The sequence below is a fragment of the Myripristis murdjan genome, chromosome 10 (genome assembly GCF_902150065.1).
Source record: "Myripristis murdjan chromosome 10, fMyrMur1.1, whole genome shotgun sequence".
Taxonomy (NCBI): domain Eukaryota; kingdom Metazoa; phylum Chordata; class Actinopteri; order Holocentriformes; family Holocentridae; genus Myripristis; species Myripristis murdjan.
This window is the reverse complement of record NC_043989.1, coordinates 14,528,098-14,550,629: the sequence shown is the minus strand read 5'-3', so window position 1 is coordinate 14,550,629 and position 22,532 is coordinate 14,528,098. Positions and strand designations below refer to the sequence as shown.

At 46.2% G+C, this 22,532-nt stretch overlaps 3 protein-coding genes across 6 annotated transcripts in view; 2 read left to right on the top strand and 1 right to left on the bottom strand.

Moving 5' to 3' along the window:
• The first annotated feature begins 1,123 nt into the window (after nucleotides 1–1,123).
• npas4a (neuronal PAS domain protein 4a) lies at nucleotides 1,124–5,192 on the top strand. The gene is made up of 8 exons (XM_030062350.1): nucleotides 1,124–1,298; nucleotides 1,751–1,914; nucleotides 2,042–2,144; nucleotides 2,271–2,580; nucleotides 2,731–2,840; nucleotides 3,009–3,144; nucleotides 3,253–5,045; nucleotides 5,164–5,192. Exons 1-8 carry the CDS (start codon nucleotides 1,124–1,126, stop codon nucleotides 5,190–5,192), a joined length of 2,820 nt encoding a protein of 939 aa, XP_029918210.1.
• A 3,116-nt stretch (nucleotides 5,193–8,308) lies between these two features.
• The window catches only part of mrpl11 (mitochondrial ribosomal protein L11), a 28,003-nt gene continuing 13,779 nt past the window's right edge, over nucleotides 8,309–22,532 (bottom strand). For all 4 annotated transcript variants that reach the window (XM_030062004.1, XM_030062005.1, XM_030062006.1 and 1 more), the window contains exons 3-6: nucleotides 11,071–11,166; nucleotides 9,912–10,005; nucleotides 9,319–9,478; nucleotides 8,309–8,549 (exon numbers count right to left, since the gene is read on the bottom strand). In XM_030062004.1, coding sequence (XP_029917864.1) covers nucleotides 8,444–8,549; nucleotides 9,319–9,478; nucleotides 9,912–10,005; nucleotides 11,071–11,166 — 456 coding nt within the window. In that variant the 3' untranslated portion in view covers nucleotides 8,309–8,443. The remainder of the gene's footprint in view (nucleotides 8,550–9,318; nucleotides 9,479–9,911; nucleotides 10,006–11,070; nucleotides 11,167–22,532) is intronic.
• tmem265 (transmembrane protein 265) lies at nucleotides 20,552–21,630 on the top strand. The gene has a single exon (XM_030062003.1). It carries the CDS (start codon nucleotides 20,552–20,554, stop codon nucleotides 21,617–21,619), a length of 1,068 nt encoding a protein of 355 aa, XP_029917863.1. The 3' UTR covers nucleotides 21,620–21,630.

The following is a 22,532-nucleotide window of genomic DNA, read 5'->3' as shown; positions in this document are numbered from 1 at the left end:
GCCTAGGTTGGTTTATGCATTCATTTTTAGCCCTGCGACACAAACATCAGCTGCTCAGAAACGATTTCCATTCATAAAAGGCGACGGAGGAACGGTGCTATGAGCAACAAGCCCGAACATCCATGTCCTCCTCTCGTAAAAAAAATAAAAGAAATCAGCACAGTGATTGAATATGTTGTGGGTATGCGGTGGTTTTGCAGCATGCACCATCACTCCTAAATCAATGTTGACAGTAAACAGTGGTCAGAAGGAATTGGCAAATCAACTAACAAGCACCTGGCGTGTTTATTGGCAGGTATAGGGCAAAGAGGGAATGGCGGGTAGTCTACCCGTGCCAGACATATAAACACAGAGACCTCTTTCGTATGCAGCTCAGTCATCCCACCCCCCGCTCCTCTCCCCCCTAATACACCGGAGTCCGGTGACTCCGTTTACGTTTTACGCTTGACTCCGCCCCTTACTCGGTTTTGTCCAAATCGGGCTTTTTGCGTCGCCGGAGCTCCCGATTTCAGTCCGACGTCATCACCGAGTAGAGGGAAGAGCTGACGTCGGGGAAGAGTCACCGAAAGGAGAGGGCACGGGAGAGGGAGGGGGAGAATTTCACCATTACTAACATTGATGTGAGATATATCAATCCCCCTCAGCCCCCCTCTTCTCCAGCCCCCCCTCCTTCCCTTTTACGTCGGTGTTGGTGCGTTGGGAGCCCCCCTACTCCGGCGGAGTCCCAGGCTATATAAGTGACCGGCGAGCAGAGTCCCTCAACCAGATTTACGGGCTCCGGACTTCTGGGCGAGAGACGGCTAGCACAGCCGCCGAACCACCTGCACTCTGAAAGGGGGGACAGACATCCAGCAGTCGGCCAGCATCCGAGCTGGACGCTGTGGCGGAGCTTAAGAGACAGGAGAGGACAAGAGAAGGTTTTAAAACCTTACTCTGAAAAGAGATGAGATGAAAGTCCAATAACACACCTCAAAGGTTTTTTTAATCACTTTGCAGCCCGTCTCTGATACATCTTGGAGACAGGGACCCCGACTTCAGCCGAGGCACGACGTCAAATAAGACCGCTTACAACTCTCCAACTTACATCTGGAGGAATCTGATAGTTCACTGTTAACTGGCTACAATGTACCGCTCAACCAAAGGAGCATCAAAGGCTCGAAGGGACCAGATCAACGCGGAGATCCGGAACCTGAAGGACTTGCTGCCCATATCCGATGCAGATAAAGCGCGGCTCTCATACCTGCATATCATGTCACTTGCCTGCATGTACACCAGGAAATCTGTCTTCTTCTCTCAAGGTAAGACAGAATTTATTCAGAAAAACTACCTGTTGATGAATGCCATATAATGTATTCCTGCCCGAGAATGACACATTCCTAGATAGATTGCAATTTCTCACCGTCGGTTTGGATCATGCGCGGAATCAACAAGTGTTTTAGTGACACCGCATGCAGTTGCCTCGGTCTAGATGTGATTTTATAGGAAAACCTGTTCAGTCAGGGGAGAGTAATTGCCCGATGATTGTGACAGATAGATAGAGGCTCGTTTGCAGCAATGATGTGTCGCTGTCCAGTGCTGAAACGCTTCAACGCCAAGAAATGAGCCAACATCACTGTCCATGGTGCTGAACTACACTGCGGCCGCTATTGGCTATTGCGGGGAGCAGGGAATGTTGCATTTATGCTGCTTTAGAACGAGTTTTATTAACTAAAGTGGCGTCCCTCTGCTCTGTCTACATTTTTTTTTCTAGAAGCAGGAGCTGCTGCCAGCCTTGAGGAAAGTGCAAGGTTTCTGTCTTTCCATGAACTATCGGAGTTGGTGCAGGCGCTGCCGGGGTTTTTGATGCTGCTGACTGGGGAAGGGAAGCTCCTGTACCTGTCAGACAGCGTCTCGGAGCATCTCGGACACTCAATGGTGAGTCTGCACTCAAAGCAGGGGCACTAATGAGTCAGTGACAGCCATTTTTCCATAGTTCAGTGACTTAAATGGACATTCAGGCTTTCGCTGGGTGTTAATAAATAATGTTATCTTTCATTTTCAGGTGGATCTTGTGGCCCAGGGTGACAGTGTGTATGATATCATTGATGCCTCTGACCACTTTGTCATGAGGACCAACCTCTCAACCTCTACATCACTTGATACAGGTAGGAAAAGATATATAAATTCACAATTTTAAGTTTCATAAATACCCACATCCAGTGAGACTCAAACTGCAGACTGAATAGCACAAACTGTTTTCACTAAACCTCCTCACATCTTCTTCTTTGCAGATCGTCTCTTCCGGTGTCGTTTCAACACCTCCAAGTCCGTGCGCAGGCAGAGTGCTGGGAACAAGCTGGTTCTGATCCGAGCTCGCTGCCTCTGTCCCCCTCCCTCCTCTCCGACTGCTGGGTCCTACTGGACCTCCAACCCCGTCTGGGTTTGTTTCTGTTCTCCTCTGGAGCCCCACCCTACCCGCTCTGGCCCTGGGGGAGAAAGGGAATCCACCTCCACCCCTCCCACTGCTGAGAGCAACTTCTTCTTGGCCTGCTTCCATTCCCAGCACGGCCGGGATATGAGGCTGCAAAATGCACAGGACAAGTAAGTCTGCACAAATAAGAGATCCTATCTTCCACCTGTTGCTTGAATATGAACTGGTATATTCCATTAATTAATTTGTTTACTTTATGCTGTGATAACTAAAGGAGTAAGTAATTATCCTAACGTGTCTTCGCCCACTCTTGCCTGCAGTGTGAGTGCCTATCTTGGCTTTGATGTGGCAGCTCTACGCTCTCGCTCGTGGTACAGCCTCCTCCACCCACAGGATCTGTCACATGCCTCCACTCAGCACCGCAGCCTATGTAAGTAGAGTACTCTCTACACATACCAATCAGCATACACCACGTTACAACCATGCATGCCTACACAATTACACACACTGTGCCCACTGCCACATATTGGAAAAACACTGTGATGATTAATAGGTTTACAGACTGATGCCAACCTGTGTTGTGGTTGTTCCTCCACAGTGAGAGAAGGAGGAGAGGGCAGAGCTGAAATGGTGGTGCGAGTGCAGGCAGAAGACCAGTCCTGGGTTTGGCTCTACATGGTACTCCAGCTGGAGACTGGAGACATCCCCATTAGCAGCAACAACTACATCATCAGGTAATTACTGTCTCTTTATTACACATACTTGGACTTAAGAGAATAAATAACAGTAAATACTGGTGTATACTCAAGCCTAACCCTCTTGTTTTTTCTTTTTCCTCTCAGTGAGCCTGAAGCCTGGTCAGTGCGCCAACAGCTCAGCTCAGAGCAGACCCAGCTCACCCTGGTTCTGAGTGCTGGCACCTCTCAGCAGGAAAGCCTTAGCCTCCAGTCCCCAGAAACCCTCTCCAGCCCAGACCAGGTCTTCACCCCTGGCAGCAGCGGCCTGTCCGCCCAGTCCTTTGACTTCAGTACTGCTGGGTGCAGTGTGGGCTCATCTGATGAACCAGGGAGCTCCACCACTGAGGCCATGCAGCTGGAGGGCGACCCTCGCTCCAGTATCTCTTCTCTGGAAGAAGAAAGTTTCTTTCAGCAGCAGCCTACTGGCCCCGACCAAAGCCCCTCAACTGCCTCCTCTCCCACTCCAGTCACTGTAGCAACAGTGGCAGACTTAGACTTCCTCACCCAGAACATTCTCCTGCCCCCATCTTTCCAGCTTGACCCCCCACTGCCTGCCCTCCCCCTTCCTCTCCCCCCAGTGCCCACGTCACAAGCTCAGCAGACCAAAGAGTTTGTGTGCACACCACCCTACACACCCCAGCTCGGTGGGGCTAGCTTCCTGTTTGGTGAGCCCCTCTTCAGCTTTGACCCCACAGGCACTACCACGCCTCCGCCCTCTGCTACAACAGCTACTGCCTCCACCTCCATGGCCCCCTCAGTTTCCCCATCAGCCCCAACAACCACCGCCTCCAGCCCTGCTCCTCCCACTACCCTGTCTACCAAGCTTCCCCTGGCAGTGCCTACCCTGTCCACTGATCTCCTCTTCCCCGTGGAGCCCTGCAGTGGCTCCCTTTACGAGAAACTGCCCCCCACTCCCGACAGCCCCGGGGACGGTGACTGCACAGTGATGACCCTGCCTGAGGTACGGGGGCCATTGTATGTAGATGTCCCACTTGGGCCCCTCCAGTATCCCCCTGAGGGCCTCCTCACCCCAGAGGCCTCTCCTGGCAAGCAGCCATGCCTCTCCTTTTTCTCATTGGAGAGAGAGAGGGAAAAGGAGAGGGCAGAGATCTCCCTCTTAGCTCAGCATATCAGCTCCCTGGCAGAGGGATTCTACCTGGATCCTCTCTTATCCAAACTCTCTCCTCCTTCCATGTCACCCTCATCCTCTCCTCCCTCCCCATTCCTGTCCCCTTCCCTAGAAACTCCTGATGTTGATTCAGTCCACATGCTTGGGGAGTTTTATCCCATCAAGGCATGGAGAGGTCTGGACATTCCCATATTCCTTGATGATGATGACTCTCTGTTTGAAGAGAGCATCTTAGAAACCCTCCTCCAAGACTTCCCTGCTCCTCCTAAGTCCCCTGGCCTCTCTTCTCCCTCCCCCTCTCCTCCTCCTTCCTCCACTCCCTCTAGCCCAACCTCTCCCCAAACCCCAGTGTGCTGGCACCAACCCTCCCACTTTGAGGGAGTGGGCCACTTCTGTAGCGTCCAATCGGCGCAATGTAACTCCATGGCTGGGTGCGGGGCGACTGTGGCTGCTGAGGCCGGGGCGAAGGTGGAGGGGGAGGGGCTAGTGGAGGAAGCAATGGAGATTGAGGTGGTGTCATCTCCTTTGTCCTCTTGCTCCTCCATCCCAGCTTCCCCTCCCCTCATCCTCACTGCCTCCCCCTCCCCCGTCACCTCCATGCCCATCGCCTCGCCCACGCCCGCCGTGTCTTGCACCCAGTCCCTCTTGGAGGAACTGGCCGTCCTGGAACCCATGTTTGGGGCAGGTGCCTCGATCGCCCCTGGCTTAGGGCAACAACCTGAGTTGTATCAACTCCAGTGTCATCCATCGCCACAGTGCTTCCACAAAGGTGAGGGTCTTTAAATTTTATCGGCATCTTTTCCTGTCTTTTACATGAGGTGACAGACATTTTCTGAACATGCAATTCTAAATTATTCTTTCCTTCTTTTCCCTTTTTTGTCTTTCAGATGGGAGTGGAAGTGTTCCTCCGTTCTAAAATAAGTCTGTGACTTACTTCATTAAGTATGGCATATTGTCATATTTTGTGGAGCCCCTTTTACTGAAAAGTAAAAAATTATTAAGTGTATAAATATACATAATGTATATATAACTTAAGGACTTAAACTCCTACATGTCTCCTGAGAACAAAGATTGGCTTTATATTTTTGTTCACTCATTAATCTGTATACTACTACAAAACGGTGCAACATTTACATGATGGTGCAACCACACGGACCCATAACTGACTGGGTTTTGGGTCCATGTGGTAGGCCACAGCTTCTCTGTAACATGAGCTTCAGATATGATCAGACAGAGTAACATCTCTGAACTTGTAAGCGCTGTTTAACTTCCAGACGCGCATTTGTATTCACTCGTAGTGAAAAATCTGTTGTGAACAAAAAAGAGTAAGAATACATTTCTTGTTATTTCAATAGGGAAATGACTTATAGCACTTATGCCTGACATGCAGCATCGCAAACCCAAACTTCAATTGTATTGGAGGTCTATGTTCACGAATTCTTTAAATCCTTGGGATGAACACTATTAATACATCACAACAGAAAACCAGATTTTTTGCTCAGAACTCCTCTATCTGGTACTCAGAGCCAATTCAGTTCAGCTCTGATTTTACACCACTCTTTCCTCAGCCTCCACGGCTTCATGAAAACTCACAAATGGAAATCAATTTCAAATCCAAGACACTTGGAACTTTGAGTTTGCGGCTGCAGACCTTTAACATTTCATATTTATCTCTCCATCTAAAACTTGTGTATCAATGTGATGTGCAAACAAAAAAAAAAAAGAAAAAAGAGGCAAAAGAAAACATGTGAGGAGATCCTGGCATGTGAAGATCTCAAAAATATTGAAGGCTGCCATGGCTTTACTAGATGTAACACCGCGTAGAGGTCGTCTGGAAGTTTGCCGGAACTCTGATCATGCCACGAACCCACCACTGCGTTGTACTGTACATTAGACTCTGAATGTGGGCTCTTCAGGTCTCCACTGGCCTGAGGGCAGTTGGCTGGATATTCTTGCAGCATCAATATTTGCAATGCTGGCAGCTTATAGCGGCTCCTGTGTGCCTGAAATGGCCCTGACCTGCTGAACTCTGAACTCTTTATCCATGTCCATTACACATGGACAGTTACATCGTTGCTCCACTGGAGTGCGGTGTAGTGAGGCACAATTGACTATGTGAATGAGTGATTCTTCTTTTTTGAGAGGGGTTAGAATACAAAAGTTTTGTTTTAAAAAATTAAAATAGGGATGGGGTGCTATTTCTATTCAGTTACCAAGCGACACGGGTTGAGAATGGTACTATTCCCATGGTGTCGACATGCTCACGTAGAGTTGTCTACGGTCAAGTAAAGGATTGATTCCTACGTTCTAGCTATTAAAGGCTAAGTTAATACATGTGTAAAATTATTATATTGTATGTGTGACATTTGAAAAAGATGTTAATGCATATGCATTATGTCTGTGGATATAGGCATATGCTCTTTTGAGAAAGGTTGTACACATTTGTACATTTGTATGAAATATAGTTATTGGTCTGTATATATGAGAGAAATTTTTATTGCATAAGATGGAATATATACATGATATCTTATTGAAGAATGGACATTGTGGATCAGTGTTCTTTTGTGTTGCTTATAAGTGTATTTGGTTGTCATACAAATGCATTTATATTAAAGTGCACTTAATGCGGCTGATGCATTTGTGTCGTCATAGTCAAGCCCCCTGTTCCTCCCTGAGCCTCATCATCATCATCATCATCCCACAATCCCTGCCTCCTTTCCTCCCTCCCATACACACTCCACCATTTCTTCCCCTGGAGCGAGTTTCGCTCAGCAACAGCACTGACGCACACACATGACGAGACAGAATGAGACACTATCTGACTCAGACTGACGCACACACTTGGCATCGAGGTTTTTGTGTGCGTGCACATAAACACACACCGTTGGCCTCCCACCTAAGATGATGCGCTTGCACACGCACACATACACACACAATAGTAGGCATAGAAAAAAAAAAAACACCATCGTTCTTTACAAATCACAGTATCCCACATTCACTCGATGTACCTGCTACTCCATCAGTGCACAGTGATGGTGTAAGACTCCATATATAGGCATTCCTGCTCAAGAGCTCTGACTGAAGCAGCCTCCCTGCTATTCTCAGCCTCCATTCAGAAGCTTCAGAGAGGGGAGGGTGGAAGAGGGAGAGGAGACAAAGAAAGAGTGAGAGGAGGCTAAAATTAGAGGTACAGTAAAGAGGGACTTGAGACAAACGAATGCATTCTTGGCCACACATAATCACAGGAAAAAAATCATCACAGAGATCCTTTGGTTTAAGAGTTCGGGTTCCATCATAATGTTTCAGCCAGATCTGCTGCTCAGCCTTCACCCTAGCTATGGAATAAATCATTTTCACATATAAAGAAGAGGCAAACACCACCACACCGTGCTGACTCTCTGCAAGTGAACATTTTGTTCCATCACTGGCTACTGCAGTATCTCTGATGGGCCAAAGACAAGTAGAGCAGGGAAGATACACAACCTACTGCTGCCATCTTCTGGTGAAGAGAAGTGCTGCACCAGAGAGGAGCTTGGGTTGTGTAAGTGTCCATGTAGGGAAGTGGTTGTCTTTAGAGGATGTTCCTCTATATTCCAAATGCATTTGACCACAGCAAATTGTATCTCTAATAAAGATGCCGTCAATACACCACTGAAAGCTTCGACAACACCACAGTCAATGTGATTTTTTTAATTACAGTATTCAATGCTATGTGAGTGATATGAGCAGGTAAGAATCTAAAAATGAAAAGTTATGAGCCAAAATTCCGAGACGAGTTCTTAATTAAACAACATCAAAGAGAATGAGAGTGGAAATCTTTAATGGAGAGAGCAAATATAGATTCATTAGTTCTGCCGTGCTTGCCGTCGTAAACTTTAAGTTCACAAAGCTGTCTTCGTTTACTGCAAGAATTTAGAGAGTGAGATGAAATCCCTTAAATCATTCCTGAAAGATGAAACCAAGTAATTTGCAGTGATGAAGCCATCATGAACTCTGAATACCAGACATAAATCACGATAGGGACCCTCAAACTCTTACATAAACAATTGGATGTTTATTAAGATATGACATAAACATAAACAGAAGTAACATTTACGTGTGACCGCGTTAAATGTACATAAAGTCAGCATAACTACATGGGAGGGGGATATTGGGCAGAGCAAGTCTTCATTTCTTCTTGGCCAATGAAGCCTCAGCCGCTGCTGCTGCTGCATCGGCTTTTAATTTCTCCTCTCGCTGCTCCAAGAAGACTTTATATTCATCAGCTGATAGGCTGAGGAGGGTAATGAGAAGGAGAGAGATGGAGAAAAACAAGCTAAATAAATGCAAAGCGAGTAGCTGGATATTAGGTGACATCAGATGTACAAATTACTCCCATATGTTACAAGAAAATCCACTTTAACAGTGTTAAAAACAGCTACTTTGCATTCCTAAGTCTTTTTTCTTGTTTGGTGCCGGATTTTTCAATATAGTGGCCAAATGTAGATGGTGTAAGATACTTATTTAAGATATTTCCATCTACAATGGAGTTTAATGGTAGAAAAATTTCCTCGATTTATATCAACAATAAATGCCAGGTTCAGAATCAAAGAGCGAGGGGCTTCCTTCAAGAGCAGCTATTTTACTCAGATGTTCATCTATAAAACAGGGAGAAATTTATCATAGAAAAGGCAGAGATACCAATTTCTCAATAGTAGCTACTAAGTGTAATAGCAGATGAGGCAGAGTGAGGAAAGTGGATACACGAAAAGTGTAAATTACAACACTTCATCAGAAAATAACTCCCAGAAAGCAATGGAAAAATCACAAATTGATGATATCCAACACTGACAGAGTGTGCAGGAGTGTATTTTCGCTTTAAAGAACAGGATTTGTAACGCTAACAACCAACTATTTGGACCATTTCACAAGTCAAGGACAGTGCCAACATCTGTCACCCCTGCTTGTGCCAGTGTGTGTATTCAGGCCAGGTTCAATGCAGCAAATAAAAATCCAATGACAGTGTGGCAACAGAAGTGCACTGAGAACAGAACAGGACTTACTCATTGACAACTTTGATGCCCAGAGAGCGGGCCGAGCCAATGATGCTTCTGACGACCGTCTCCAGGGGGGTATTCCTCATTTTGAAGCACTCATCCTGGGCTTTCACCTGGGCGATTTCGTACACTGCTCTTACTGACACCATCCCTGCTGTTTCGTGGCCTACACACACCCAAGAGACGGACAGAGTGAATGAACAAGGCATCATGAAGAATTAAAGATGCTTACAGGGAAAAGAGCCAAAAAAAAGAGAGAGAGAAAAAGTTTGGCCATATTAAGGACAAAGTGTGTGTGTGTGTGTGTGTGTGTGTGTGCTGGGGAGGGTGTTAAGAGTCAGCATCTAAAACCAGGGAGGAGATAGCTTGAAGCAGAAAGGGGGAAATCTATAATTCTCTTTATTTAACATACCACCTTTGCTGCTTCCTTCCCTCCAACTGCAATTGCCTACTCCTCGGTTCCCTCGCTTATAAATATAAGATCACTCACTCACCAGGAAGCTAAAACCGAACCCACGGAGGGATGTGTGTCCATTACAGGACGGGCTCGATGGGTTTAAACTGGAGTGAGAGGAGATGGGTGCAGTAACACACCTTACCTGTCTTACTGGCGCCTTTCGCTATGCCCGCTGCCTGCTTGAGGAAGTAAGACACTGTGGGCTGGCCAATCTTCAGGTCATACGTCCTATCAGGCTGAGGAGAGACAGAGTGAGACATATGGAAGAAAGCTGGCTTTAGATCATCTGTTATCTGTCATCCAAGAAAAAATCCTCATAAACACAGGGGCTATAAACTGTGGGCTGAGCTGAAAAGATACTGCGTAGCCGGTGATTTGTCATCAGACTTGTCTCATCGAACAGATGTGACCTTTCGGCAGTTAAAAGAACTTTTCACTATCTATGGAAAAGATATTGGCTGTCACGGTCCAGTTGGTGCCATTTCTTCTCATTTTGTAAGAGTGCACCACAACACAACATTTGGCATCATGCTTTTTCTGACCCGAAAGATGAGAGAAAAAGACAGAGAGAGAGAGAGAGAGAGAGAGGGAGAGAGAGAGAGGTAGTAAAAATGACCACAGTGGAAGTAAAATAAAAAAGACAACGTAAGATGAAAACTGATACACAGCAGAGAGCTAAAAACCAAGGCTACCGACAAAGCAAAGCTAGAGACAGTAATCGTGGAGGTTGCAACAGATATTGTATCGCACACATTGTACATCCAAGTGATAACAGGCATTGTCCATGCACTGCTCACCACCAGCAGATGGCATTGATGGGCAGCAAGGAGGCCACAGACATGATGGCTGAGCTATTACTGGATACTGCATGTCAAAATAAATTCATGCTTATTAAAGGATTAGGCTCCCCTACTTACATCACAAACCTCAGCCATTACAAGAGATATTTATTTAGATCAAAGGATGTAAAACCTGATTTAAAAAATAGAATCTACAAAGAAACAAGGGGCTGTGAGGGGTGAAACACTAAGTGGGGCATAAAAAAATACAAGCGCACAACACCTCTTTTGGAGTAATTCAGGTCTCTTGCATGCGCTTAATGCTCCTTGACTCCCAAGTTCCTCTGGGTACTGCTTCATTAATGAATGCAAATGGAAAGGCTTACTTCAGTGGCAGAGTATGAATAATGGAAGTGCTTTGGTAATGTTATGCAGCCACTGGAATTAACCACAATCTTGGGAGGGAGATGAAGTGTTAGGGTCAGGAATGGGTTAGAGACCCACTACGAGCCACACACGCACCTTCACATGGATCTTGATTGGAAGAGGGATGCCCTCTTTCATCTCCTTGGTTTTCTCGTTGAAGTCCTTGCAGAATTGTCCGATGGGGATTCCTCTCTGGGTGGGGAGGCGTGAAGGAGCACAGAGGGAAAGATGAAACAAACATGGAAAAATGACAGGAGTGTGAACCGCGTTAAAATTTATGAGACTGGATTTACAAACATTTAGCTGAATGTCACTCATGGCACAATGTGTTGGCAGAATACCAATGCCCCGCTTTCTGTCAGTCAATCAATCAATCACAGAGCTTCAGGGAGGTCTGACTGTAGGTGCACGCATGACTGCTTCTGGGGTTGGGTGTCTGAAGGTATATGTCTGTGTATGTGTATGTCTGTGCACGTGTGTTTATGTGCCATGACGGTTTCATACAGATATTTCAAGAGGTCTCAGTTATGTGCGTACAAAAATGTCTGTGTGTGTGTTTGTGTGTGCAGACGTGTGCATTCCTTTGCTTCTCCAGAGTGTGTTTGTGTTTGTGTCTGTCAGTCGCAGTATGACTGAATGTATGTTGGAGCCCAGAGGCAGAGAGACCAGTGATGAATGAGCCTCCCATTTCCAGCCCCTGCTAGGCCAACCAGAGCGAAAGCAAAATAGATGGGTGACATTAAGTCAACACCCAGCCAACGCCGCTGCCTTGCACCGTTCCTCTTTGGAGCTGAATTCAGTGGCAATGACTAATAAAGAATCTAATTACTGCTGCTGAAATTTAAACTGACCTTCACCCGCCATCTTTCCCAGAGGCAACATGCTGATTGAAATGTTCATTTTAGAAATGAGGAAGAAAAAAAAGATTTTTTTATACACAGTTTAATGGACTTGGGAGCCTCTATTGCTCCACAACAGAGCGTATTGAGCTAAGCACAACCCACAGATTCTAATAATGCATCTGATGAAAAGTCAGTCATCCCCGAGACATTCTCCAATGACAGGACAGGGAAGACATTTATTTGAACTTAACGGAGCGGAAAGTTCTCTGAACGTCATCATTCACCAAAGGCTTTAAAAACACCTGATGAATGCTAATCAGCCCATCCATGTATGCAAATCTATTAGTTCTTACTGATGTCCAAAATGCTGCCGTGCAGTAATCACACACTGATTGACATTTCAACGCATCACATGAGTCCCGGCAGATATTGTTTCAGGGGTGATGGATGCCATTTGAATTATAACATCCTACTAATGAAATGAAAAACAGTTAAGTCCCTGGAGCCCTCCCTTTGCTCTACCTTCCCTCCCCTTCGCGCTTATTAATAGTAATCCTATGTCAATCGTGTACTGGTGCCCTTCCCTCTCCCCACCGCTCGTAAAACAACACACCATGGGTAAACAAGTGCAGAGGGAGCATGGTGGGAAAGTCTAATTAAATATGGATTAATATAAAGGCTGTGATGTTGGGTATGAGTCAAAGCAAACCCTCTGGCTCTGCCTCACATATGCAGCTCCCGTTCCTTCCTTCTGTTCAGCCCGTGTTGGATAATGATCTCTCCCACCAACTCAGACGGCCGCCACACAATAGCATGAAAGGGCCTCCCTGACCAGTGAGAGATAATGCCTGATGCTGCTAAAAAGTGCTTAAGCACGGACAGCAAGACATTACACAGACAGAGGAGCAATTGTGCTAAAGATAGACAGAGGCAAAGACTTCAGAGGGCCTTCCTGACCAGACAGTCCACGCAGCTAAAAAGGGCTTGAACAAAGAAGACACATAAAAGTGCCAAATGAGAGGAAGACTGACCAGAGGATGAAAAAGACGGCCCTCGCACGGACAATCGACAGTTTGCCCTCGGTGCACAAAAAAAGTATGCACCTGAGACAGGTAATCATATTTTAATTAAGATGTTACACAGGGGTCCAGTAACTCAGTGCCGCAAGATGACAGAGTGAGCAAGTTTAATTTTCCCCCAGGCTCTTTAATAGTTTAACCGCAGTAATTACTGAGATTGAACCATGTTGGTAATTGCAATCAGAGTCTTTAAAAGTGGCAGAGGGCTGGCATGCCATGAAAGCAAGGTTAACTTGGCTTTCCCAACTTCCCATGACATTTATCACAGAGAGAACTGGAACACTAACATTCATGCCCTGGCCAAATCGCTAACCCCACTCACTGCATCTGAACATCTAATCATCCTCGAGTCCGAGCTGCCGGCTAAATCCTCTCTCTTCCACCATGACTGATTAGAGCCGGGTGCTCTCCAGTATAAAATGGCTGCAGCCCATCACCCGAGGCGGGGCCTTCCGCGCTGGCCATGGACGAGGACATTCAGCGGCACATCTTCAAAGACTTCTGAGATCCTGGGCACCGGGATTAACGCTAATCTACGAAGATATTGTAGCCGTCAAATCCAGCAGCGACAGTGGTGAGTAATTGCTATGTGATCCATTCGAGATCAGCATAGCAGGGTCTTATTACTCGTAATTAAGGGAGCAATTAGGCATTTGCAATTAAAATCTGAGAAGTGTCCATTTGATTTGACCCTTCCACCATATTCTCTGCAGTCTTTTTTGACACTCCCTGCGTGTTAATGTGATTGGCCTTTCAGCTTCACTAACTCTTTTTAACAAGATATTGCAATGGTGTGACAGGAGAGTGTGTGGAGGAGCGTGTGGTTGGGAGGCAACTTGACGGGAAGAGAGGCAAGACAGGAATGGGAGAGGGGAAAAGGGAGGAGAGACAGCTGAGAGGTGTGCCTCAGTGTTCGGAATGAGAGCGCTGGTTGTGATCAATATTTGAACAATCAAAGGTTTTGTTTGACCAAAGTGAACAATGACAAAGGTAGTGAGTAAGTAAAGGCCACAGGAGGTTCTCAAGAATACGTGTGAGTGAGGGTGCAAGTGTGTGCTTGTGTGCATGCATATGTTTATGCATGCACATCCCAGACTCATTTCAATCTGACAAGATTATGGGTTGAAGACTGTGAATATGTGTGCATATTAAGTTGCTGGGGACTGCTGACGGTGAGGATGTGTTCACTCTGTGTGGCCGCAGGTGTCTCTGCATTGGAGAGAACAGGAGTGAAAGAGATGGAGGAGGAGGGGGTAAGGAGATGGAGGGAGATAGGGAAGATGAGAAAGGGAGGGAGAGTAGGTCAAGAGAGGAACTGTGCTTATGGAAGCGTAGCAAACATGGAGATAAAGGACACAGACATAGGATGAGGCCTTGGGGCAGGAGGCAGGATTAATTGCCCCTGGCACACAAGGCCACCGGATAAATTGCCCTGGCAGTCTACGCAGGGGGTGGCGGGGGACAGAGGTGTTACAGTGGAAAGGGGCTGGGTAGAAGGCGAGGTTAATTAAACTCTTCGGTGTGAAACACTCTCATTCATTACCTTCATTACCTTGCTCATTTAATCTGCTCCAGTGTTGGCATTTTATCACATTCAGCCCCATCATAGCGTCATACAGCTGATTAGGTTTTACGTTGAACTGCGGAGCTGCATGCCGCTTGCCCCACACAGGGGCAGCATAGAGTGGGCACCACTATCAGCTGCTATCAGTTTCAGGTGATAACTGTGACAGACACATTTTCCCACACAAAGCCAGAGGCACAGTATTAAATTTTGTTCATGCTGGACATGCATTTTACTTGATTTTCCGCTCTGGCATCACTGGATTAGTTTTAACAGTGGAAAAATGAAAAATAATTTTCACCTCAACGTCCGGAGCTGTGGTAAGGCAGTACAGCCTTATACTGGAGCATTCTTCAAACGAGCATGAGAGCATAACTGACAGACCAAACCATATTCATGACTCGTCTGTGTAACAACCAGGACAGAGCAAAACTCCTCAATGATGTTTTGCTCTCTGGATCTTGGCTCAACAACAATTTCCTGTTTGAGGGTCTGGTGAAGGCGAGCAGCAGTGGGGTAAAATGGATTGCATCACAAGAAAACATCACATTTTCGACTCCATTAGGTTCCCCTCACAGTCTTGACAGTGTTGTGCTTTTTGCCACTTCACATGATTAATCACGTGTGTGTGGAGGCTGCAGCAGAACAGAGGAGCCTGAACTGCAGGCAGCTGTGGCTCCACACTGGAGATGACTGAAGAATCACAAGATATGCTGACACGTCGATGAGAGACACAAAAGAGGAAGAAAAGTCAGGGACTGGAACCGTCTGGGAACAGTAAAGCACGACTGCAACAATAACCCCCTGCAACAATAACTGGTAGCAATGTATTAGTAATGCTTGTGGTTGTAAAGGATTCAGAGGGAAAATGGTAAATTTCCAGCACTTTGTGTGCTGTTTAATTCATGCGTCTGACTCGGAGATGACACTGAGACTGAGGGTGAGAGGGAGAACTGAAGCAAGGAGAGTGCAGGGATTGAATTCTCCACGCTCGCCATGTGGAGGTCAGCCTCGGGTCTGAGGTGGAGCATGGCTCAGTGTTGATGCCCTTAGCATTCTTGGACAGCCTGTAATCCCATGTGTCCTTCCAAACTTCCCCAATCATGTCTAGAGGAAAAGTGATGACTGCACAGTACTGTGGACAGTCTGCCCGCCTGACTGCCCCTCGCCCTCCCCTGCTATTCTTGCTATTCACCCCGTCCTTCTCCCCTTTTTGCTTCCTCCTCTCTATTCTGAAAGTGAGCCAGTACCGAGCGACCTTCAACCACACCCACAGGGAACAAAAAGAAAAAGGGGCAGAGAATAGGACAGGCATGAGGAGAGGGCAGCGGAGCAAGAGGGAGACAGTGCAAAAGAAGAAGGGTGAAAAATAAAAAGCCCACACAAGAGTGGAAAATTGAAAATATTTCTTCTCTGGGAACCCAGTGGAGCGCATAGCTGAATCTGACAAGAAAGATGACTCTCCATCGCCTTTCTCTCACCAGTCTGATTAAAGCTCTCAGTCTAAAATGAACCAGGCACACTGAGAGCAAGAGAGCTGATGACTTGAGCCTCTGCTAAGGTAGGCTGGGATGCCTACATGCACCTCAGGGAGCAGGACTTTGAATATAAGGCGCTGCACATGTAATTCCTTGAAATCATTGGACTAAGAGCAATACTATGCTAAGGAGCTGACCCAAAATAATTTTTCAGCGAGGAAGTCAGCCATCCCTCTTTCTATCTGTGTGTCCAAGTACTTCATTTGAGAACAGACCTCTGAGAAATTCCCACTCCCTCATTCAACTGCATGGTAAGCCGGCTGTAATGAGTTCATCTACAACAGAGGGATGATTTCCTAGTGTAACTAAGACAGTAAGGAGGCAGAAGGAAGACTAATTAAACTTGTAACATCTGCCTTCTGAGCTCTAAATGTGTCTGCAGGCTAGGAGCATCTTTCGCTCCACTTCCCTTGTTCCAATTTCAAGGAAGGAAAGGCAAGAAAGGTATCAGCCTACTTGCAAACAATGCTCGGCAATTATACAAGTAATTTTCTGCAAGTGGGAATCGTCATGTTTACCATAACCAATGACTATACAGTAGCTGGGTGCTCTTAAATATTCATAGGGCTCTCTTCCACCTAAAGTTGCACAGCTGATGGCTAAGAAAAGGAGGTGGCGGCAGGAAGCCAAACGAAACGGGGGGAGTGGAGCAAGGGGAAACAGAGGGGGGTAGTCTGGAGCACGTAACCTGCCTACAAATTAACACACCACAACCAAAGTCGGACGGCTGAGTTTCTACACGTCTCTGCTCGTCCCTCTCCGGTGTTGCACGCTGCACTGCCGAGCCATCTTCTCGGCTGGATCGGGATTTTTTTTTTTTTTTTTTTTTTTTTTTTTGTGCAGTCTCCACTCTTCTTAATCATTCCGCGCCAGGCGCCGCCAGTCCACTTCTGACCGACTTCCCAGCTCCTCGCCACCGGAGCCCGACCGACCTACCGAGCAGCCCCGCACGGCGCCCGCACTGAGGTGTCAGCGCACAGACCCGACATTGCGGGAGGTGACAGATCCAGAGCCGCAATCAAGCACCGGAGCGAGCCGAAAGGACAAGAAATGACATGCCGGATCTGGAGGGAGGGCGATATCTTGACGGATATGCGCCGGGTTTTGTTCCGGCAAACTCGGGTATGCCTGGTGTGGCAGTGCGATGACTTTCCCCGCTGCGATGAGACTATTATCGCCTCCAGATACTGAGCCTTGTCCCTGAGCCGGAGTATGCAAATGCACTGACTGTAAGATTTACACTTTCACAGCGGCGGACCGTGCTGATCGGCCGACAATAAAAAGACACTTTATCGGTGGTCATCGACAACGCTTCACACTTGGAGGAACACATTTTCTGCTCTCAATCAAGACGAGGATCGAGCCCAAGTGCAATACGAATGGTTTGGGTAACTACACCTTTCCTACTTTATTATCAATCACTGGCGTGAAAGAAAAAGAAAAAAAAAAAAAAAAAAAGAAAAAAATCAAACACCAATTGTTAATAGGGCAGTTATGAAACAGGTGTTGCAGAGAAAAAGGTTTTTTTTTTTTTTTTTTTTTTTTTTTTTAAACAAGAGGTTGTTAAATTGTAACGGGACGCAACATCATATAACAACATCGCACGGTAGGCAGCTGCTGATATTTTAAAAAAAGGAGAAAATGTGTCAACTCTTTAAAAATCAAGGCAATCCCAGAACTTGGGCTACAGGCAATCACTGCTACCTGGTAAATCAACAGATGTTTCAGTCATGTGGATTATCCCCAGAGAGCGGATTTGATCAACAATGCATTATCAGGAATAACACAAGGGCCATCTCGCTATTAGTTAAATACTGAGCACTCTGGTGTCCTGATGCCCTTGATCTAAATGCCACCTGTGGTAAGTTGTGAAGCATCTTATTTAGGGCGAGGTCTTGCTTGACACAATTAGAAATTGTGAGGTAAATTTTTATGGATTTGAATTGCGAGTGTAGAGCAGTTCATATTCCTCTACCTTCATTTCTGTACACGCAGAAAACACCCGGTGTTAAATAAAAACAACTGTAACATCACAAACCCTTTCTTCCTCCACACTCCAGTTCAGAGTTTGTGTTTGAGTGTGTTGGTTTAAAAGCTAGGAGCTGAGGAGATTTTTTTCTGGAAAAAAACAAACAACAACAACCACCTCACCTCATCACCACAGTGCACAACAAATGCACACTGGTGTCATTTATGAAAAACTTCCAAGTCAGAGGTGAAGATGGATTTTCAGCAGAAAGCAAAACGCACAGCTGAGGTTGTGAAAACAAAAAATACAAATATTTCACCTGTGCTCTATTACATGCCATTACTCATGGTTACAGCGAAATAGGCTGCCTCACCTTGTCAACGGCAGTGTCATTTCCGAGACAGGGGAATGATGAATTTGGTCATTATTGATAAGCTGAGTGGACACAGGGGCTGTCATCCCAGTCCCTCACTCAGAACAGAATAAATTACATGCGTTGACAAGGAGTCAAAACACAAACACAGGCTGACAGGGAGGCTTCCAGGATGAAATTTAAGGTGCAAGTTGAATTACTAAGAGGTACCATCTACAGTAAAGCAACATGACTGTGGTTGCATCTTTTCTAATCACTGCAGACTGGATTTGTTCACAAAAAAAAGGCAAATTTTTAATTCCATATCTTCTGTGTGGGTTGGTGAAATTCATTCAATTTCAAGACTGATAATCAAGTAGCAGGGTGTAGTGAAACAAAAGGCTTCATAGATAATCAGATGTTACGAATGCTGGCATGATCCACGTTTGTCCTCCCACCATGCCTCGGAGCGGATTAATCAGTCTATATCGTTCCCACACTTATCGCTTTGATTCCTCTTTTTTTTTCCAGGAGAAATCTTAATGTCTGTGATATCTCCATATCCCCGGTGATGAATGCATTTAGATTCTTCCAGGCCACACTGGCTCATAAAACGCCATGTCTTCGTATAAGTGGGTGGAAGTCACTTTCTATCTGCATTTCACTCTTTTCCTCTTCATCACTTTCACCCTCTCTCCTAGCCTCTCCCCCTAAGCTTATTTATGAACTATTACCATCATGCAGTAACACTTTATTAGGCATGTAGACAGCCAAAAGGCCTATTAATCTTTCACTTGCACTCTTGTGCTCATTCTCTCTCTCTCTCTTTCTTTCTCTATCTCTCACACACATGCACGCCCACACACGAGCATTCACGCACACACGCAAGCACACACACACACACACACACACACACACACGCAAGCACACACACACACACGCAAGCACACACACACACACACACGCAAGCACACACACACACACACACACACACACACACACACACGCACACACGCACACACGCACACAGATAATCTCAAAACCTTTTTTACCCAATGGAGTTCTACAGCTCCCTTCAATGATTCAGGCAGCATAGAGCAGATGGCAGAGCTCCTGTTAGTCTTACAGTGACGAAAGTGATGTGTCTTCCATCGGCAACACATCAGTGCACATTTTTCACAGGTTGCTGTTTCTCAGAGGCCGCAGTGCTGACAATCTTTCGCTCGATCACGCTCAACTGTTGCCATTACGACACATCTGAGCTGGTAATGATTTCATATTATAATGTCATCGATCCAGTCGAGTGGCTGACACTGTGACTGGTGCTGAGCAGATAACAGACAATCCTCTGGTCTGCACTGTCTGACAGCCATGCACTACAGGCTTTTGAGCTAAATACGATAAAGAGACGTCGGTTCGATTCCGCTGTAAAGTCAATGATCATTTCTCACTCTAAGATCAATACTGAGATTTCATACTGTCCAGGGCTGAAATATGAGCTGCAACAATAAAAATGAAAGCTCATATTCAAAGCAAATTAGCATTGCCTGCATGCACTCACCTAGAAATACACTGTGTGTGCACAAAGACACAAGTCAAAAGCCTCTCTAAACAAATAGCAAGTTATCAATATTCATCTCAAATGAGAAGGGAATTTTTGCCGACTAAAGACTGCAGCACACAAAGAGAAAATAAACATGGCAGACTATTGAGGCAAAGAAAGTGGCTTTGACAGGGCACCTAGCTGTGCCTGAGCACAATTAATTAATAATGAATAAGGTGAATACAAAAAGAGCAAATAAGCAACAACCCTAAAAAAAAAAAAAAGAAAATCAGACAATCTCTGAATTAAAAAGAAGCAATGTTAGAACCTTTCTGGAAAATGAGAGCTATTTAAATCAAAGCGCTGCAGAAGAGGAGAAAAAAAAGAACAGTTTAACAGGCTTCTCAGCTTGAGCAGCCAGAGTAGATACAGCTCTGACCAAAGATGAAGGGAACTCACTGCTTACTAGGCAGCAAATGTCTTAAACCGTAGCAACAAGCATCAAACTATTTTACATTTACTTTTGAATTAGTGTTGGAAAAAGCATGCATTGCCTTTACCCTGCAGATTTATACGTTTTAGTGGGGACAGATGACACTGTGTGACTGGATGTGAAGATATTTTGAATATTGCACATATAAATTGATAAATTTTCCTGTTTATGAGTGTATCTCTGCTTCTCTTTCAGGCATGGTGCCCACGCCCCAGGTGTGCGTATCAACCCTGGTCACGGTGAGCACAATGGCAGTGGTAGACCTCTATCTGCTGGAGCAGAGCATGCTGGGGGCTCGTGGTATTCCAGGACCGAGTGTGTGGCAGTGCGCGGCAGTGTTGCTAGGCGATGTGGGCTTCTTGCTTGCGCTGCGGTTTGTGTCAGCAGGCGTGGTGTCTGAGGCTCGCTCCCCACGCCGTGGTTTCGCCAACGCCCTTTGGTTCCTGTTCCTCTCCCTGCTCCAGCTCAAGCTCTTCTTCGTCTGCCACAACTACCGGCAGGAGCGCCGGCCGCCAGACCCCCTGGCCAGGAAGACCTTGACACTGCTGCTGTCCATCTGCCTGCCCTCGCTCTTTCTCATCCTGACAGGAGCTGATCACATGACCCCGCTAAGAAGGAAACAGGAGGTGCGAGGCCGGCTACTGTGGGTCGTGGTTGACCTGCTGGACGTGCTGGACCTGCAGGCGGGACTGTGGGAAGCCCATGGTGGGGCTGGAACTGCAGGGGTCCCGGAGCAGGGGCTGCCCATCTGGGCTGAGGGCTTGGTCTTCTTTTACTGCTATGCCCTGCTGCTGCTGCTGCCATGTGTGGCCCTCACAGAGCTCGGGGCCACCAGCTTGCCCGGGCAAAGGGGGCCCCGAAAGGAAGCTCTGTACCCTTGGCTCAGCTTGGTCACTATCAACATCTTCACACTGGCCCTGAGGGGCACAGGCATGCTGTGGTATAGGGACCCTCGTGTATCCACTGTGTTTCTGGGGAAGAACCTGCTGGCTCTGGCCGTGAAGTTGAGCTCAGCCTGGGAGAGACACGTGCAGGACCGCGGGGGTGGGGGCGGGGGCACCGGCAATGTGGCTGGGGCAGAACCAGGAGAATCAACCCTGCCAAACCAGAGCTCGGAGCAGGGAGAGGACCAAGCCCAAGGCAAAGCGCCCTCTCATTATCACACACTGTCTCGCTCACAGAGCCACAGCCACACTCTCTCCCATGTCAGCCTGGAACCCACAGAGACCTCCCTGGGACCCTCTTTCATCTCCCATGAACTCTAGAGACCCGCTCACTCTGATCATGCATGCATGCACACACGCATGTACGCACACCTACACACAGAACCTGGGCCAGTCTAGCCGATATCGCATCCAAGCTGGTAACTTGTATTGAATTTGTATTTTTTCAGATTACAACAATCATGGGTATAATATTACTGCTAATGCAAATGCATTTGGCACCCCTAACATTTTGTACATTTTGTTGTGCTGAGAAATATTTCCAGATGTGTTACTGTGATTCATTTGAATAACATACTGTGAATAGATCTGATTGTAAAGAATAATGCAGAAATGTATGCTAAAGCCTAAGCTAGTAGTATTTATGCTGGTTTAATTTGGGCAAATTGCACAAATGGCCAAAATTTGTTCAATATTTAATCCAAGGTTAACCAGATACTACCCTGAATTTGTAATTAGGGGCTTTACCAATATTTTACTTTCAAAACCTATTTACAATCGATTTCTTGCTTACAAATATGGTGCCAGATACCTTCCCTACATTTCAGGGGGATTTTAGGATGGGGGGTGGAATTTGTTGTTTGAGAATATTTATATGCTGTTCACTTGTGGGGCATTAAGAGTTCTGTTCCTGCAGGTTCCAAGAAAAAATAAATCAGCGCTGTGTACACTATGTAAAAATACAGAGGGTGAACTTTCAGTGAACATTTTCTCTCTAATCTTACTTGGGAAATCAATAGAGAAAGTGGACAAGAAAAAGTCTGAAAAGTTTGATGCAGTGGCAGAGGGGTAATGATTATTTTTTTTCCTTTGATACCACAGGCCAGGACTCAAATGTCATCTATAAATTAACCCTGTATTATACGCTGTGCCTGAGTATTTTGATGCAGAGTTTACCCTACCACAGGGATGGGGACAAAGGGCCAACAGAATGCAGTATGCAAACACTACTCGA

Coding starts and splice junctions, on each gene's coding strand:
- npas4a (XM_030062350.1), top strand. CDS start 1,124: ATGTACCGCTCAACCAAAGGAGCATCAAAGGCTCGAAGGGACCAGATC. Junction 2,581..2,730: donor CTGCAAAATGCACAGGACAA/GTAAGTCTGCAC, acceptor TCTTGCCTGCAG/TGTGAGTGCCTATCTTGGCT. Junction 3,145..3,252: donor AGCAACAACTACATCATCAG/GTAATTACTGTC, acceptor TTTTCCTCTCAG/TGAGCCTGAAGCCTGGTCAG.
- tmem265 (XM_030062003.1), top strand. CDS start 20,552: ATGGTGCCCACGCCCCAGGTGTGCGTATCAACCCTGGTCACGGTGAGC.